The sequence below is a fragment of the Agelaius tricolor genome, unplaced genomic scaffold, assembly GCF_023055355.1.
Source record: "Agelaius tricolor isolate 1412-34295 unplaced genomic scaffold, bAgeTri1.0.p SCAF_14, whole genome shotgun sequence".
Taxonomy (NCBI): domain Eukaryota; kingdom Metazoa; phylum Chordata; class Aves; order Passeriformes; family Icteridae; genus Agelaius; species Agelaius tricolor.
Genome location: NW_027269274.1, coordinates 13067662 through 13087342, shown reverse-complemented (window position 1 = coordinate 13087342; position 19681 = coordinate 13067662). Strand labels below are relative to the sequence as shown.

Sequence of the window (19681 nt, the reverse complement as noted above, 5' to 3'; positions counted from 1 at the left end):
ATAATAGAAACTGTAATTGACAAATCATTATTTTACATTTATAAAATATATGATGAGGAACATACCACATGCATTCTAGACTTTCTGTCTGCACTGGAAATCAGCTGGGAAATTAGGAGGTATGGCGTAGAAACATCACTACGAATATACCGTATTACTGCTTTTGCAGCTGCAGCCCCAGAATTTGTTTCACAATAATTCAGTTACCCATGTTTAAACAACCAGCTAGCAGAAGAAAGGCTGATATATTTCATATGCATTCTCTTTGAGCAGGGGGGCCTTCACGTCTGGTCGAAAAATGTCAGGCTCATATGACACCAGCAGAGTCAGGAGAGATGCCTAACCATAACTAAAAGCAGAATTTGGCCAACACAATTGGAAAATACCAGCAGCGTATATACAAATGCACACACGCAATCTCATATAGGAGCAGAGCATGACAGATTGGATTTTTTAATCACACCTTTAAAGAAAACAACATTTCATGTACAAACCTCTCACTGCACTCCTACGTGGATCCTTTATCCCACTGCAACATAAACAGACATACCAGAGTCTGGAGTAGGGAAGAAAGATTTTTCTTTTTTTTCCCATTGAGGATTTTAAACACAATTTAAAAAGCAAAAGAACAGATCTGGCCTGCCTTCCAAACTGACTTCAATAATAGATAAACAGTTTTAAGACTACTACAGTCAGCAAGTACATACATAAGCTTTACATTAATACACTTACCTATATGTTTAGGTATACTATATATTATATTTCATTTTTCCTCATTGTTCTTGGTTTCCTCTAGCATATAGCCCACAAGAAAAAAACTAGACATTTTTCCTGATTCACCAAAACCATGCTTTTACAATAAATAGCCTAATGGTTTAAATATTATTCTTCAAAACTTCTTATCCAAAGGAAAGCAGCCTTTCTGTCAGCTTCCGTACCAATTCCTACAAGTTTTGTATCATCTTTCTAAGATCATTCAATCAAACTAATCCTTCAGAAAGGAAGGATTTTAGCTTGCATCCTGCATGCCGTGCCTGACTTGAAGCTGCCATTCTCTTCTTCAAGTCTCTTATCTCTGATGCACTTATTGGTAACACCTGAGGGCTTTGGTACTTTGCAAAAACAAAGTGGATCTCAGTACTGGCAAAGACATAACCAAACACAAACATTTGAAGTTATTACTAAAAAAACCAAGATTCAGAAACAGCATTTTTAACAAAATTAAACAGATAAACTTTGGTGCAAATTAAAAACAACTCTCTTGTATCTGAGCCCATAATGACTATTTTGAATACAGATTATTTACTGCTGGCAATAAAGAAGTTTTTTGGTAACTTTTCTGTTATTGGGAAAAGCTTGAATATAATCCAGTCAAAAAAAAATGCTGACTTTCCTAAATAGGGGCTGTGTTTTTGCAATAAAGAATACTGGTCAATATACAAGTGGAGGAAAACTGAACCAGATGTCAGTAATAGGACCACAGAACGTTGCATTTGCCCAGAATTGCTATTTTAAACACATGATGTTGGTCTACTGGTTTGTGGGATAATACATTCTTGGCAGCCAGAAAGAGTTTCGATATGTTAGAAGGTTATCCTTCAGCAACAAAAAAAAAAAAAAAAAAAAAAAAGAAGAAAAAAGGAGGAGGAGAAGTGAGGTAAAGAAAGGCCACTAATCCATCAAGGTACCTATAGCAAAAATAAATCATGACTTAAGAAATCAATTCAAAGACAAAAAGACAAGCCAGTGGGAAAACAGAAAGCTTGGGGTTCATAATAATTTTTGGTTTTTGCTTTACCTCCTTAATAGGAATACTTCATCCATCCTTCATTGCACTTTGCCTTCCTGGGTTTTTTTAAAGACTCTTCCCTTCATTTGTACTCAGTTTCTGGTGAGCTTCCACCTTGCAGCTCCATCCAGGGTGGTCACAGCGATGTGGGGAACCCAGCCCCATCCAGAGCACACAAACCCAGCACCGAGGGCTTTTTGGCTTTTCCTCCTGGAACCTTTGCTCACCCCAGGGTCCTGCTGCCCTCACTGGCATTGCTGAAGGCAGCTGCCCCAAAACCCCTGAAGGCAGCCCTGCAAGCCATAAGCACACAAGTAACAACCCAGGTCCCTGCCCACTGGCAATTTAGTAGTTGCCCATCTCTAAAATGCTGCCTAGCTCAGAGTCACAGTTTCTGAGTGGATTTTTGACATGTTTTTTTGGTTTTGGGCTTTTTCCCCTTCTACTGAAGAAGTCTTCCTCTTCTATCTGTAAGTCTTCTTAATATTGAAATAAAACTTCAAAATGTACTTTGTATGTTTGGCCAACAAACACATCCCTGTTTTACCATGCAATAAATTTAAAAATCAACTCTGCTCATTGTCTTAACAAACCCTTCTCTGAAAGATAATTAAAACCACTTCCCAATATACAACCAAAGTTTTATTTTTATAGTCTATCTTCAATTATGGCATAATCCTTTCTTTTTTTTTAACCAGTGAAATATACAAATCACACAAGACAGAAATATGTACATTAAATGTACAGAACAGAGGAAAGGACATAGAAGTTTTACATATCTGAATGACAGGTAAAATATTTTACATTAAATAGGGTTTTAATAGCTAGGATCATGAGATTCAATTCTGCTCAGACAGAAGTCACTAAAAAGGAACATGAGGTGATTCAGCAAATGAAAAAAAAAAAGATCATGGTTTTTGTACAATAAAAACCAAAGTGACATATTCAATGAATTAGTGCTTTATTTATTTCTCTTACTTTAAAGATATTCTTTTCAAACATCTGAAGATGAGGGGTAAATATGTCCTTGTACAATAAATTAAGAGCAATAAAGCGCCATTAAGAAGCTGATAAATGATCAAGATGAATTTAATGATACAGCTTAAAGGCTTGTGAAAAGTCAAGGCTTTAGTACAACTAGGCTAAAGTGAAAGGTTTTCTTCACTTGGTATCTTCAAAACCATTTTCTTTAACTTGTAGGATGGGACTGAGTTGGAAAGTGGCATCTGAACCCAAGATGAAATCCTGTGTAACTACACAGCATGGGGGGAACACATATTGTTTGACAAATAACAATTCTCTGTTCAAAAACTGAAAAGCAAGGGCTGAATGCAGCACATTTTGGAGTTGGAAGGTGTCTCCTTTCAGCAATAATCAATAATGCCCTTAATGTGAGAGTGGAGTAGAAGTGATCTCCAGACTGGTATCAATTCAAGTGCAGGGTGCTGCCTCTACCAACCACCCAAGGAAGTCCTGAAATTGGGAAGAGGCTTACTTCTTTGTGATTATCCTTAAAACTTCTGAACGTTACAAGTTCTTAAAAAAATAATAATTAAAAATAAAAACCCACCAAAAGCTTAGAATCAATCTAAACACCTGAAGAGATCTGAAAAAGAAAATAAGGGATGAACTGCCCCTTTAATTTAGATGTTTTATTTTTTTCTAAATCATTAAAATATATATGTACAAAAAGCTTTGAAGTATCAGACACCAGAGACCACAGCTCTCCCATATATATGTAACTGCTCGAGTATAGTCTGAACAGTTGTATAGTGTATATCTGCAGTATATTATCTAAAGCATGTGTATTAAAGACATAGGATGATAAATTTGGTATTGCTGCAACGTTTCATTGAACTATAATAGTCAGTTAATGTTATTAAAATATGAAACTACTGTCTCCTTGAGTGAAAGCGTTCCCAAAATCTGCGAAAAAAATAAAAATCAGTCATTCCAAGAGCGGATATCTAATGATTTATTTTCTCACATAAAATTAGAGGAGTTATTTGTCAAGCTGTGTTTTGAAAGACGGCCAGCTATTACACCATTTTAAGGCATTTTCAAATTTGGGGAACTCTCCTTTCAATGGGCTTTGCAGGCTGGGAAAGCAGAGCTGTCTGTGAGCATTGCCCAGCCCCAGTGCTGCGGGCAGCTTGCCCCGGGCTGCTCCACACCCGCCAGGGAAGGGCGGCTGCGGCACACGAGACACTCGAATGTCACAATTAGCTATGAGGCCAAGCTCTGCCTTGAAGAATATCTTTATTATTCACCAAGGCAGATTTTTTTTTTTTTCTGGGTTTTTTTTTCCTGTCTTGCTCGGTTCTGGAACCAGCCCCGGTGACTCGGGGGTAGCGCAGTTGAAGCCTTTCTGATCCTTTGCTCTTTGCCCTCCGGTGACCCTTGGCGGGCAACCTACACCGCTCCTTGTGATGAACATACCCCTTTTTTACAGAGCCCTACATGCACTGAACAGCTTTATACACCCTACTCTAGGAACTTCTAGTGTCTGAACCTAAAAGTCATGGACAGCTCTGTGTGTTCCTCACATCCATAAGGATGGTTCTAACATCCCAAGCACATTACGTGGTTGCTCTGTCTACTGCACGTGTATTACGTTCCATGGATCTAAATTAGGATATGTCGGCTTTTCCCCTCAAACTACTCTATTGTTTGTAAGAAAAGTCAATTATTTTTTTTAACTTTGTAAAATAAATATTCTCAGATTCTCCCCCATTATTGCCAAAAATATAAGCCTCACACAGTTCTGGGATGGACGCAGAGAGGGTTTCCAGGCACTTCTCTTTGCAACCTTTATATTTTTCTTTTTTCTTTCTTTTTTTTCCTTCCCCGCCCTTTTTTTTTTATTTTCTTTTTTTTTTTTTTTTTAATTTTCTTAAAAGAAGACGAAAACTCCTTGGACTCTATAAATAAAGTGGAGATAGTCCTGCGGAAAGGGAGAGGGGCCTGCACCCCTTGCTGGCAGGCGGCTGCAGTTCCTCCCACCTCGTCCGTGCCCTATTTGCACACAAACTGGTCCACGATCTCTGTGCACAACTTGCATTTCACGTAGCAGCACCAGTGGAACTTGCAGTGGCAGCGCTCCCGCTGCACCGTCTTGAACTGGTCGTAGCCCCGGCCGCAGCACATGAGTTCACAGCCGTCCATGCCCTCCGAGGTCTTATTGCACAGGCGGCCCTGGGTGCCCAGGGAGCCGGTGCTCTCGTTGCGCACGCAGTAGTCGGGGCTGGGGTCGATGTACACCAGGTCGTGGATGGTGGGGGCGTTGAAGCGGCTGTTCACCTGCACCAGCTTCCCCCGGCTGTTGAGCTTCATGGCGGCGGCGCTGTCGTATTTCTCCTTCAGGGCGTCGCCCACCTTGCGGAAGTCGGCGAGCTGCAGCCAGCAGGTCTTCAGGCTGCAGGAGCCGGAGACGCCGTGGCACTTACAGGCCACGTCAGCCAGGTTGTACACCGTCTGCAGAGTCAGGGAGAGAAGCAGGAACCGTGAACAAAGACTGTGAGATTGTTTATACCCCTCATCTCCTGCCCTCTGTCCTAGCCCCTCCACAGTATTCACCTTAGCATCCTCTCCCCCCTCCTATTCAGTGAGAAGGACGAGTCAGCTGACACACCCATGCACTCCCAGCACCCCAAAGAGCCAGGAGGAGGAGGAGGAGAGGAGACTCTCACCAGCCTCTCCCCACAGCAGAGACAGCCACAACAGCACACACAGCCCAGACAGCAGCATCACTCAGGCTGCACTCAAATTTTAGGAATTTGCTCTCACGCCAGCAAAGGATTTTGCTGTTTCATTGAGAAATGTAAAACATCTCCTTATTTTCTATCTGAGTTACTGTCCCTATTGATCTCTGCTTGAGGCTGCAATTAGGGAAAGAGTTAAGATTCCTCTTGCTCCTGGCTCAGCTGCAGCTGATTGTCTACTCTTGGCTCGGCATCCTCCTCCTATCCCAAACACTGCTCTGGAAGAGAGACTTCATCCAAGAAGAAACCCCCAAACACCTATGGGTGGGAGTCAGAGCTACATAGCAATATCCTCTTTACAAAGCTTTGGCAGGGAAACCTCAGTCATTTGCCCTGTACAAATAAAATAAGAGTCAGTGTTGACACTGCCCCAAAAATCCTGGGGTCTGACACATTAGATGATACTGTAGACAGCTTCCACCCAGCAGTTACAGAGTCTTAACACTGCCAAATGGCACTGCACAGATGAGGCTGAGGAAGGAAAAAACTCCTCAAGTCTCCGTAAGCAACTGTGAAAGTGTCATTTTTCTTCTTACTAATAGTAATTGGCCTGTCCATTGCTCTCAGACACCCTCCTCTTACATTTATATACTATTAATTTTCAATTATCTTTCATCCTTCTTCACCTTAGAGCACAAGTGCAAAGTCTCAGCTGACTATTGCTGGCACTTCAAGCTCTAGGCAAATAATGATTTTGGCTCTTCATATTCAGACTATTAAAAAAAGTTTACACCCATTCATTTAAAGCATTTTTGAGATTAAAGAAACCATGAAAACATGTTCAACCACAGAGGCCATGTTTTCTAATAGCAAAGAGAAGCTTTTCACATACTCTTAAACCAGGCAAAGAAAAAAAGTCAGAACAATCTTGTGGCACAATTCCAGCCTGGGAAGCCCAGCACACCCCTCTTCCTTCCAACACACACTGTCCTGGTTGGAAATACCAACTAATAAAATTCTGTTCTACAGAGAACCCACAGCGAGCAGGGCACTTTTCATGAAACAATACAGAGGGAAACTCAACACGCTTTGGTCCCAGCCTCCCCCGTGAGGAAAGCAACAGGACTGTCAGACAACCAAAGGCAACACCAACCCATGCACTCCCCACCCACCCACACCCCATGTCTGCCGTTTTCTCGTTTTGCGCATCAAACCAAAGACAAGCCACGGTAGCTGCTCTGTGCCCCGCTGAACCATGTTTTCCCCAAGAAGAAGGGATGAGGAGGAGCATGGAGGGACACACGGTGGTGCAGACACTCACTCTTCTGCCGGCCTCGTTGTTGTGCAGGTTCATCATGATACGGGCGCTCTCGTAGGAGCCTCGCTGGTAAACCCGCTCGCGCTCGCGCGCGTCCACGAACTCCTTGGCGAAGCGGTACCCGTACTCGATGTTGTCCCCGCAGCCGCCCCACAGCCAGTCCCGGGGCAGGTCCTTGGGCCGCGCGGCGCGGCTGCAGCCGCACGAGGACAGCTCGCCCTCCCGGCACGCGCGGCTCATGGCGTTGACCACGCCGGCCGCGCTCACCGCGTAGGTGAACGCCGTCTCCCGGCTGCCTGCACGGAGACACAAGCGAGGTTAGGGGACAGCACCGTTCCCTCCCTTGTCCTCCCAGCCTGCTGCTGGGCCGGGAGGACCAAGGCTCTCCAGAGCCACCAAGTTCACTCGCATGGTAAAAGGGTAACCCTGAACCACGCTGCCCAAAACATTCTCACTCTGAAAGAACCAAGCCAACCCAAGCCATGTGAGCACACACAGTTTGTCAAGAGCAGAAATCACTTCTCTTTCATGCTGGTGAACGCCTGGATGAAAGTGCAGAGTGAAGGTGGGTCAGGGCCATGAGGCCAGCAGGGCCAAAGCAGCCATGCCAGCATATGAGGGGAGGGAAGGCTCCCTGTCCTTCAGAAGAAAGAGATGTTAAATACAACTTTTAAAAGTCTGGTTCTTAAATTACTACTTTTCAAACGTGATTGATGCACTTCACCCACTTATTCCAATTTATTTAAAGTTCAGGCAATTTATGAAGTCTCGTAGTATCAAAAGAAACACACAGCAGAATAACACACAACTTTTCACCCTACACATTAGCCAGACACTTCTGGAGGAGACTATTTAAAACTAACAACAACCTGTGCTGGTTATTATCCACCACTTCAGCTCTTGTGAATATGGCAAGGAAGCCCACGGACAATCATTTTTACAAATTACAGGGAAGAAAAAACCCTTGGCACGAGGTGGCCTTGAAGGTTTTCTCCTGCATCTGGTGCCCTTAAATGGAAATGGAAAACCTCAAGTTTCCAGCTTTCGTTAAGAGAAAGTTACAATACCCATAATGTAAGACATGGCCACATACCATCCTATTGACAGTATCAGATCCCACCTCATTAAGTGTCTGACTTCCCCAATCACTTTTCCAAGGGTGCCACAAGCTCTGAGTACAACTAGCAAAGCTTGCACATAAACAAACACAAAACTTGCACCAGAAAGCAACACTTGAAGTTTGTTTTTCTCCTTAAGAGACAGCATCCCAATGGGTCGTTTCCAAGAAAGATTCTTGGAATGACTAAGAATAGACTAAATATTTTTTTTTTCTGTTTATATGATTTAAGTTTTATTCCTAATCTTTAGTCTAATCAATAGATCAAGCTAGTTTTTAGTCTTGGTTTTACGTGATTTTTCTTAGGGAACATCATGGCCTTTGAAAAACTAAGATGTTAAGAGGCTTTGTTTTGGGCAAGTCACATATATTTAGACAGCAACATTTTAGGCAAAATCTCTTTGTACAAGATGTATCATGACAGGTCAAATCTAATAGGAGCTTTCAAGCACTTCTGAAACATAAATAATTTGAAGTCTGGTTCATATTTAACATCAAGATGACACCATGATCAGAGCAGCTTTGTTAATACAACAGCTGTCATCCACTGGATTAATTTTAGTAATAGATGCTGGGTTTAAATGGGAAAAATCAGAAATCTTATGTTAGGAAAGATGAAACTTAAGAAAGATCAGAAGCACTTTGCTACCTTACAATGGTCTATACTCACAGACACCTGCTCTTGGAAGTATCCACATGAATTGTGGGTATAAAGGGTTACAGGAGTAGCATTTTCAGTTAAAAAAACATTGGCTTTATGTGGTGACTTAAGCCTTGCATCTACTGCAAACTATAGCAGGGGGAACCTCATACAGATTTTAATGTTCCCATTTGCTCTGTAACACACATTTTTGGATTAATTCCTTAAGCAAAATTTCCACTATATTGAGAGGAAAGAAACGTGGTCTGCTTTGGACCACAGGACTCGCCTCCTCCATTCCATTTTTGTTCTTTTGCATGTTTAGTTAACTCATGCTTTCTCATGGTTAACTCTGCCCCTTACTGCGGGATTTAAACTCATAAAGCTGACTATTTTTGACTCGTTTTCATTATTAACCTGGAACAAATTTTAAAGAACTTACTCTCAGTGGGAAGGAGAAGGAAAGGCTTGGGTACAGGAAGGAGAGTTGCCCTGCAAGTTCCCTCCTCGAACATTTAGGCAAATTATAAAATAGCATCAGCTGCTGAAGTACACTTCAAGCCAACACTGCCTCAAGTCATTGACCCCAGGAACACATTAAGAGTGATGGCTCCACACGGATGAGTTACTCTGAGTTTTCTTTTTTTCCCTTCTTTTTTCAGTCTTTAGGCACAACTGTGCTTTCCTTCACTGTCAAACATATCTGTCTTTTCCCACAGTCCAGGATTTCTCTCTATTGTAGCCATGGCAAGCAAACACACATTCCAAACACGTTCGAGTCCCCTCTCTCCCATATATATAAAACATAGAAATGGAACTGTTCAATATACACACACTGTAGGAAGCCACCCACAGAGCAAGGCGCTGAGCTTTACACTCGATCTGAATAAGTCTGCAAGAACAGAACCTTTTTTTTTTTTTATACCTGAACATAAGATACAAAATGTTCTTTGTCTTGCATTTTAAAAGCATTCAACATCAGGCTGAAGGCAGAATAAGCTGGACCCCAACCACACGGAGCTGTAGGGGGAGGATCCAGTGATTTTGTTTCCTGTTAGCACTTAGCTGTGTGTGCAAAGCCCATGTGCAGCCTGCACAGGGCTGGCCACAAAGCCAGGAGATGGCAGCGAGCACCGTGGCCTGACCTGGGAACCAGCACCCAAGGAGAGCAGTGCAGAACACAGGCCCTAAAACTTTACAGTTCAATAAGCCACAGAGCAAGTTTCCAAACCCAAGGGCAGGTTTATTTGTACAGCTTTAGCTAACTGCAGGGTAAATCCTGGAAGAAAGACTGTCCATTGACACACGGGGCTGTGGCTGTGCCGGCGGGCAGTGCCATGCCCGGAACTCTCTGGGGCGCAACCAAGGGCACGTGGCAAAGCCTCCCAGACAATGTGCACTCAGAGCCTGCACCCTGCACAGCAAGGGGCATCTGACAGCCCATCACACAGACCATGGCAGGCTGAAGCCAATGGAATCAGGCTCTGAAAATGTCCACTTTTCCCTCCACACAGAGGAACACCAACTGGTCATTATTAAGGGTCAGCGTGAAATTCTACAACTGCTACACCTCCTTCCTTGCTCTCACTGAATACACTCTTCATGCTCTCACTCCTGAATATGGCTATTAACCTTGCTTCCATCTGCAATTAGAATAAGTGGCTTAATTACATGATGAATTGCTGTGTAGACATCAGCTAATACAGTCATATCCAGCAAAAGGGTGCGGCAAAGTTATTTAACTTGAAAGGAACCACCTTTAAATAGATCTGTCATTCTTGGGGAGGGCAGAAATATCGATTCCAGAGACAGACACCACAAATTACGGGCCCCATCCTGTACACTCCTTCACACCAACAGTCCCCCTGAGCTAATTTTCACTTGCTTGGATAATAAATAAGGGCTGAAGGATGAAGGCCTAAATTTTAAACAGATTAATTTTCTGAGTTTTTTTTATATTACTAGAACAGAGAGGTGTACAGAAGAAGCTTGCTTTCATGTTTTTAGACTTTTGCTTGGGTAAGGAAAAAACCCCAATGGAGGGTTAATACTGTGCTTTAAAAAGCCTAAGGAAGGTTGTTTATCTAAAATCGAATGTTCCAACATGCAATAGATTTTTTTTCTATTTGTCTGACAATCTCCAAATAAAAACTTCTTTTAACAAAAACTGAGACTAAATGTGAATTGATGCATTCCTTCAACTTTAACTGGAGTCAGCCCATTTACAGACGAACCCAGACTGAAACCAATTTTAAAACTTTTTCTTTTTCTAAAGCAGGACAGAAAAACACTGCCATAAAAGCTTTGCTTTACAACCCCAACTAAAAAGCAGTGCTGCATTTGCCAGTGTACTGCTCACTACTTAAAGCATCACAAGTGTCACCCAGAAAAGTAGGCATTTTTCAGTTGATTACACAAAATCAGCAATCTGCCTTGAGAAAGTCAGAGGAAGGTTTCACCATGGACCCCATTCAACAGCACTGGTTAAAATTTTGCCAAGGACTTTAAAATACTATGAGGTCCTTAAATGCTAATAAAGTCAGGCAGCACATGAGCAATGGAGAAGGCCAGAAGGCCATTTCAGAGAGGATCTGACAGGGGAAGGGCTGGGTGTCCACCAAATTGTGATAAGATGTTAAACAAGAATCTGTCTCTCACCATGGACGTGATTCCATTAAATATCAGTTACAAGGACAATCACACACTTTACCATGATAGAACTGATCTCATGAAAATTACCCTGCTACAGTAATTTAAAAATAAATCTGTTTTCCTTAAAAAGAGAGAAAAAACCACTGTATCTGGAAATAAGCAAGGAGGAATTGCCTATAAACACTAATCGACAGAGCAGCAATTTTCAGTTAACGTCTGGACCAAGAGCGATTTATTATCCAGCTGCTAACTTTGGAACTAGACATGGACATCTTTAATTTTACAAGACGCTGCTGGTTTTAATTCTTGTAGGTTGCCTTCGTTTTGTCTCAGGTTTTCTAAAAAAGAGATTTCAGGGCCTCATTTTCCTTTCTCCCCTATTCCCATATGCAAATATATATTCCTACTTTGTTTTCCAAGACATATGGCTGGACAGTGGTGGGAAATCACCTCCAGCTAAAAATAATCCAGCTCCTTTGCCAACTTTTAGAAACACTTGATTGTATACAGTACTCAGTAAGAACCTGGCAAGAGATTCAAGTGCAGAACAGTGTGTGCCATACATATCCTCAGACAAGAGTTTAATCATAAAGATGTTGCTTCCTACCTATCTGCATGACTCTGCCAAAAACAGAGTTGTTGTCCACAGTGCTGCAATTCCATCTTCTATGTCTGAATTGATACTGGCACTCCTTAATGCCCGTCTTTGCACCCTCTCCAATGAACTGCATATGGTCCTGATACAACTGGCAGAGTTTCTTCTGTCCTTGGGAAAGCCCTGCTAGCTGGCTACACAGTGGCTGGGCTCCTATAATGTACACCTCTGACATCTGAACAGGGTTCATGGGGTTCATGGGGTTCATCCCTAAAGACCTGCACAAAGAAAGATTTGCATTAATAAACAGAAGACTTCAAAATAAAATAAAGCAATTTTTTAAAAAAATCTATAAATCCCAGACACGTATCTTATACACGAGTATACAACTCCTGTTTTTGTTAACAAGTGAGGAAAAGCCCCAGACACTTAAATATGAAACTTTAAGAACAGGACAGAAGTTACTAGTTTCCACCCATGTGGTTATCACCACACATTAGAGACTGAAGTACGACACAGACTTGGAAGACTTGCATCTAGGCAGTCTTTGACCAGCTTAAATTGACACAGTAAAAAAAATCAGAAGCTCCAAACAATTGAAAGGCCAGGAAAATAAATAAAGCAAAAATGAAAAAAGCTCTCCAAATCCCAATTTATCTTAACACATATTTTATACTTAAGGCTGGGTTTTTCAATCTGATCTCTTATAAACAAATAGGGAAACCTTTAGCAAGCCAGAAGTTAGAAACTTGCAACAGACTACGTCTAGCTTCCTCCAAATGACAACACAGAAACATACAGGCAAGTATATTCATTCTAAACAAAATCAACTTTGTTTTCTTAATTTTTAAAGTGCTCTTCACATCATAGTTTTCAATTAAAAAGTAGCTATTAATCCAAAAGGCACTGGAAAGAGCAGAGAAACACCTATTTCAAGAACTCTCAACACTGTACACTATACAGATAATTTGCCAAAGCAGGAATTTAAACGTACTCCTTTGTAACTAAACATATTTGTAAACATTTCAGTTACAGAAAACTTCAAACTGAAACGTTAAGTTTTTCCTTGCAAATCAGCATTTTCTCTTGTACATGCAAAACTTCTAACGTAAGGGAGTTGAAACATGTCTTTTAAAAGAAAAACAATTATAGTGATTTAAAGATGATAAAACTCATAGACAATCCACCAGACAGCATTCTAAAAGCTGTGTTTTACAAGACGAGATGTTGCACATTTACCCTCACTCGACAGACCCGTTCCTTCTCCTACCCAACCTATTCCAACCAGCACACTTCTCCCCTGCTGCCTCGCTCCGGCCGCACTCCCGCAGAAACAAAGTACAGAAGAAGCACAGAGACATTGAAGCAAGCAAATCTTGACACCCCCTTTCGAAACCAAGTCGATACGAGATGCTTACCACCAAGAGCTGGCTTCTATTACAACCTGGGTAAAAGAGGAGAAAACGGCCAGAGCCACTACGAGGTACTGAGAAGCCATTGTACTGCCAACTGTCCCCACAGCACCTCCGTGGATTAATACTGCACTGGATTTCTAGAGGGGGGAGAAAAAGGATCAGATTGTTTATTGCTTCTCAGACCATTTTCGAGCATTCAAGTTTAAACAACGGAAGTCTCCGGGCCCCTTTTAACTTGACTCTGACTCGCCGGCCCTTCTCCCCGCCGCGGCTCTGGTGCCAGACACAGGCACGTCGCGGCTCCCGCTGCACCGGGCAGAGCCCACCCCGCCAGCCCCCACCCCCCCGCGGACGCCGCCTTCCCGGGGCGCCCGCCCGTCCCTCTGCCCCGGCCCCGCCGCTCCCGCACCCCGCCCGCCGCCGGACGGGACGGGACGGGACCAGGCGCAAGAGCCGCTCCGGACGCCGGACCCATCCCCGCTGCCCCGGGGCTGCAGCGACCCGCGGGCATTACCCCATCGCTGCCCGCGCCGGGGACACGAAAGGCTCACGGCTGGCTAAAGGCGACTGCAGGTTTGCAAAGGGAGCCCGACAGGGAGGGGGCCGGTGCCTCGAGGGGTCGGTTCCGCAGGGGGCCCGAGGACTCCCGCCCCGGGATGATGCGGCCGGTCCTTGCCCTTCTCCGTCGTCCCCTAAAACATCGCGGCGCAGCCTCGGGGCTCCCGCCCGCCGCGATCCCTGAGGCAGCCCCGAGCTCCGCGCTGGCACCGCGGTGACTGCCCCGACGGCAACCCCGGGGCCGGTACCGGTCCGGGGAGGTACCAGGAGCGACCCGGACCCTGCAACAACCGGGCTGCCGTCCTGGAAGTCAAACGCTTCCCCCGACAGGTCCCGCGATCACCGTCTGGTCCTCACACGGGACTCTCTCACTCCCTCCCTAGAGCCATTCCTGGGGTTGATTTCCCCTCCCCTCGGAAGGGGAAAAAAAAAAAAAAAAAAAAAAAGAAGAAGAAAAAAAAAGGACATTTCGACACTTGGGGGCTCCCTATTCCCTATTCATTCTCCAAAGGCCCTTAACGCTGAATTGAAGGTGTTCTTAATTCTAATTTATTTCTGTTTGCGAAGGGCCGGGAGGAGCGGAGCGCTGGCAGCGGGGCCGGACACGGAACCTGCCCGGGCACATGCGGGGGAGCTGCCGCAGCTCGGGGACCCCCGTGGGCCGCTCCCCGACACTGCTCGGGGGCTGCAGCCCGGGGGCGAAGCCTCCCCGCGCCGTGCGGGTTAAACATCCATCCCCTGCCGCGGGAGATGAGCCCCTCACCTCCCCACTGCTGGGGCTGGGTAAACGGGGGCCGGTCTCCTGCAGCACAAAGAGCCCGCCCGTCCCACGGGGGCTCAGTCCCGGCAAAGGTGCGAACGCCGAGGGCGCGTTGAGCGAGGGACGAGGCGAAGCGAGGAGTGCGCGGGGCAAGCCGCGACACCCGACAGCGCGCAACGCGCTGGGCTCTTTTCATCTCGTAACTTCTTGAAACAATGACAGTAACAAAGGAGCGCCACGAAAGTGCCCGAGCCCAGCCTGAGGAGGTCGGAGACGCCGGTGCCCATGCGGGACGCCGACAGCTGCGCAGCTGCCCGGCCCAGCAGCCAGCCCGGGCACGCCGAGCTGCCCGGCGGGGCGGGCGGCCGCGGAGGGAGCGGGGCAGAGCCGGGAGCGGGGCAGAGCCGGGAGCGGGGCAGAGCCGGGAGCGGGGCGCTGTCCCCGCTGCAAGACGCGGCCGGCAGGGTCAAAGCGTTCTGTCCCCACAAGGCCCGGGCGCCCCCCGAGCTCGGAGCCCCCGGGCCGGCGGGCGGGGAGCGGTGGCGGCTCGCTCCCAACAGGGGGCGGCCTCGCTCGGCGCCTCTGCCCTTCCGACGGCACCTCCGCGCCGCTGCCATCGCCCCTGCGCTGCGCGCACTGCGCCGGGCTGCGAGGCTGCGGAGACACCTGCGCCCGGGGCCGCGGACAGCCCGGCCCTGACAGCCCGGCCCTTCTGCACGCAGCAGCTGACAAGGTACCACCAGAAACAACACACAATAAAAAGCCCACAGTAAAAAAAAAAAAAAAAAAAAGAAAAAAAAAGAAAGAAAGAAAGAAAGAAAGAAAGAAAGAAAAAAAAAAGCAGACTGCCCAGCAGCACTGGAGATCGGGAGTGTGAGGCACCGTGTTCAACTTTGTAGGGCCGCGGAGATTGGGTTTTGGTATTTAACGCACCCCATGCGGAGCCCGCGCTCCTTGCCGAGATGAAAAGAGAGGCTTTTACAGATCCTGCACCGCGGGATCGCCTCTGATCCTGTTTTACACGGGGTGTCTGGAAAGCCTGCGAAGGCATCTGGTTTTCTAGGAGCACTACCAGCGGGCAGGCGGCATCCAGAGCCCGGCTCCGGGGGGCTGTAAACCGCGGGAGGCGCAGCGGCTCCGCGGGGACCCCCCGGCCGCCTCCTGCTCCCCGCTGCGTCTTCACAGCCATTTGGAGGAGCCAGACCACGTCTCACGTTTGCAGGGAAAGGCACTGGTCGGGTCCCGGCCCAGTCTCCCCACCGGAGGCGCAGAGGGGTTGTTTTCCCGGGGGTGAAGGCACATCGTGTCCTTCCCTCGGCGCCCGGGGACAGCCTCGCTCCTCGGCCCCGCTGAACTCCCCGTGACCCTCCGAGCGCAGCCCATTTACCATACAATTGACAATTAAAAACAAACAAACAACAAAAAGCCAACAGCCTTTCCAACATGGAGTCCTCGCAGCGCCAAGGGGACCCCGAGGAGCCGCGCTCCTCCGCGCTGACCCAGGCGGGACCCGCTGCAGATGCAGAGTGATAATCTCCAGAAACTGAGAATAAAATTAAATGGGGGGTGGGGGGGGGGGGCTGACTCCGGGTCCTCTGCTGGCCCCCAGCCAGTTCTCCTTAAAGGTACAGGCCACCATTAGCGCCGACGTTGGGCTCCTCCATAGCGATCCTCCTCGGGAAACTTTGGGAAGTTTGGAAAGATGTCTTTAAACTCGCGTTAGGAGCCGCTGCCAGAAAGATGCACCGGGACGCGGCGGGCAGAGCGAGCCTAGCAAGTGTCCCTGCGGCGGGCAGCCTCTCTTCGGGGGGAAATTTAAAAAGAGAAGGGAAAGCAGAAAATACAAGAGCTTTTCCCAAGTGGGGAGCAGAACTCTCCGCGGTGGGTGAGAGCGGAGAGGCAGGAGCACCCGGCGCTAGCCGAGGAGGGCAGGAGAGGCCGCCCCGCGCCGGGGCCCCGCACCTCGCCGAGCGCAGCCCACCCTGCGCGCCCGCGGCCCCTGCGGCGCGGAGCCCCCGCGCCCCGCGCGGACTCACCTCCATCGCGCGGGATCACTGAGCGGGAGCAGCCAAGTAATCCAAGCGGAGCGGGAGGAGAAACGGCGAGACGAAAGTAAAATCCTGGCTCGCAGGAGCCGGGCGGTATCGTCCCGAGCCGCGGCCGGGGGAGCGCGGGGGCCCGCGGAGCTGGCGGGGGGCGGCGGGCGAGCGGCCGCCCTGTCCGGCGCAAACCGAGCGTGTCCGACTGCGGAGCGGGGCACCAGTGCAGCCTTCTTTCCAAGGTCCATCAGCAATCGCAGTAATTAGGGCTTTCCACCAGCAGAAGAAGAAGGAGGTAAAAAAAAAAAAAAGCCAAAAAAAAAAAAGCCAAAAAAAAAAAAAAAAGCCAACCCAACACACGCACACAGCGCCCGTGGGCGTGATTGTGCGGAAGCAAATAAAAATCTTCACAAGCGGCAGCGAAAGCGCCGCGGGCGACGATCCGTCCCACCAGCCCAGGTGGTGCCGCCGCGGGGCTCCCCGCGCTCCCACCCGGCTCCGCCGGCGCTCGGGCCGCCGACCGCCCCCTCCGCAGCTCGGCGCGGACCGGCCCGCGAGAGGGGGACGATGGAGCCGAGCGGGTGCAGGGCTCCCCCCTGCCCGCCCCCCTTCACTTGCTTAAAGGCTGGGCGGTGCAGAGCCGGGGGTCCGCCGCTGCAGAGCCATCCCGGGGCCGGCTCCCTCCATTTTACACTGAGAAGAAAAAGCCCAAACAGAAGAAGAAGTTTCTGCACAAGCGGGAAGGGGGAGGGGGGCTGTGCACGCGTTTGCCTGTCTTACGGGGCGACTGATCCTGCAAGGCGAGCAGGGCCAGGGGGAGGGGAGCAGTCCGGGCTTCAGGAGCTGCGGCTCCCCCAATCCATCGGTGCCAGAGGCGCCCAGCGCCGGGGAGCGGGATACGCGGGAGAAGAGCCGGGAGAGCAAGCCGGGGCAGGCGGCGTCGCGGCAGCCGACCCTTCCTCCGTGGGGCTCTGCCCCCGCCCGCTGCAGCCGGCCCCGCTCCCCCCGCGTCTCTCCCTCGCTCCTCTTCACCCCGCTGCTTAAAACTGCAAAAGAGGGAGAAAAAAAAAAAAAAAAAAGAAGGAAAAGGAAAAAAAAAAGTTAAGAGAGCCAACGGCAGCTGGAAAACTTTCTCGGCAGCGCATGCGCCCAGGGCCGGCCTATTGCAGACGGGGCTGGATTTTAAAGCTGTACGGCAGCGAGCGGGACCCCGCGCGGCCCCGGGGCGGGCGGCGAGCGGGGAGCGCCCCCCGTGCGTGTGCCCGGCCCGGCCGCCGCGCTGAGTCCCGCATCACCGGGCCGGTCTCGCTGGGCAAGCTCGGGGTGAAGCCCCGTGAGGGCAAACTCCTCCTGCAAAGCAGTGCCCCGTGCGCCCATCCCGGCCGGCGGGGTGCGTGCGGGGGTGCACGGCCCCTCCAGCGCCGCCGGCTGCTCATCCCGGGCCGGGATGGGGGCACACCTACACCCTTGCAAACCCGTGTGCACCCACATACGCACATGTACACCCATGCACACCCCTACACACACCCGGGCTGTGCCGGGCCGGCCCCGCGGCGCTCCCCCTCGCACACATGTGCACACAATGTGCGGCGCACATGGCCGCGCCGAGCGGCTGCCCAGCATCCCTGCCGGCGGCCGGGGACGAGCCCTGCTTGTCGCATGCTCCGAGGCGCGGAGGCAGCCGCGTGTGCCGCCTGCCAGAGGGGGAACCGAGCGAGCTCGACGAGTTCCTCGTCCTGCAGCGGCTTTTTGGCGCTGTAAATTTGGCAAGTTGTTGACAAAACTGTTTGGATTAAATGAAGTAAGACCCAGTGAGAGCTACAGGGAAGAGGGGCTTCGCGGACCCTTTGCACCTCCCCGCTCTTTGCCTGCTCTGCAGCCCTCGGGTTTTTATTGCACCTCTCCCGTCCCGTGTACATCCAAGCACAGGAAATGGGAGCGTTCCCCCAGCCACGCCGTAACTCCGCAGTGTTTCCCCTGTATCCCTCTGGAGCTGCGGGTCCACGAGGGGATGCGGGGGAGGGGGCACATTATCAAAGCAGCCCTGGGAAATCCAACCAGGCTGCGAGAACAGCTCCGCTATCAATAAATGCATTCACTCCCTCAAAGCCATTCCAGTGCAAACAAAATCCCTTCAGGAGGCCGATGGGGGACAAGTCACATCCCGGCCGGCCCGAGCCGCTGCCGCTGCCCACCTGCTCCCGAGCCAAGAGCTCGTCCGCCCCGCCGGGGCGCTGCCCGCCAGGTAAGCGCAGCTCGGGCGGCACCGGCCGGACGGGCCGCGATGGCCACGGCTCCCCCTCGGCCCTGCGCCCCCGGGGCCAACCCCTCTGCAGCTCTGGCGGGCCCCCGAGCCCGGCCGGGGGGAGCCGCGCTGCAGGGGCCGCCGAGAGGGGCGCGGCGCTAGGGCAGCGGCGGCAGCGCGGGGCGCGGAACGGGAGCGGAGCCCCTCGGGGCGGCAGGAACGGGAGCGGAGCCCCTCGGGGCGGCAGGAACGGGAGCGGAGCCCCTCGGGGCGGCTGGAACGGGAGCGGAGCCCCTCGGGGCGGCAGGAACGGGAGCGGAGCCCCCTCGGGGCGGCAGGAACGGGAGCGGAGCCCCTCGGGGCGGCAGGAACGGGAGCGGAGCCCCCTCGGGGCGGCAGGAACGGGAGCGGAGCCCCCTCGGGGCACGGCGGGCAGGGGATCAGCCCCGCACTCTGCGACACCTGAGCGCCCCGGCGGGGCCCGAGGCCGCAGCATCGCTCCCGGCCGCTTTCTGTACTCTCTAATATCCAAAGAGCCTTTCCATTAGGAATCCTCACTGCCCGGGCTGCTGTTCATTCCTCGGAACGCCTGGTGAGGAATTTATAAATTAGGTGTAGCACCAGGTCCGGGGAGGGGAAAGGAATAAGGGGGCTGTTCGTTTCTTTAAGAAGACCAACCTTAGTTTTATGCCTAGTAAATAATATTTTATTGCCTTTGGTTTACTGTGGCATTTCAATTATCCCCTTTAGGAGTCTGCAAACTGCGCAGGTTAAAGGTCATTTCTCAAATCACTAGAATTAGTAAAGAATAGCAGAAAACTGTAAAAGGGGGAGGAGCTGCGCAGTAAAACA

General features: G+C 49.6%; 1 protein-coding gene across 2 annotated transcripts; it reads right to left on the bottom strand.

Annotated features, from left to right (window-relative positions):
- Positions 1–2409: 2409 nt before the first annotated feature.
- On the bottom strand, positions 2410–17842 carry WNT5A (Wnt family member 5A). Of its 2 annotated transcripts, none has more exons than XM_071439764.1 (5): positions 16582–17842; positions 13231–13364; positions 11825–12090; positions 6812–7104; positions 2410–5263 (listed from the first exon to the last, which is right to left on the bottom strand). In XM_071439764.1, exons 1-5 carry the CDS (start codon positions 16585–16587, stop codon positions 4805–4807), a joined length of 1158 nt encoding a protein of 385 aa, XP_071295865.1. In that variant the 5' UTR covers positions 16588–17842; the 3' UTR covers positions 2410–4804. The 2 variants fall into 2 exon arrangements, with proteins under 2 accessions (XP_071295865.1, XP_071295866.1); XM_071439765.1 differs by lacking the exon at positions 16582–17842 and adding an exon at positions 13742–14399.
- Between the last annotated feature and the right edge of the window lie 1839 nt (positions 17843–19681).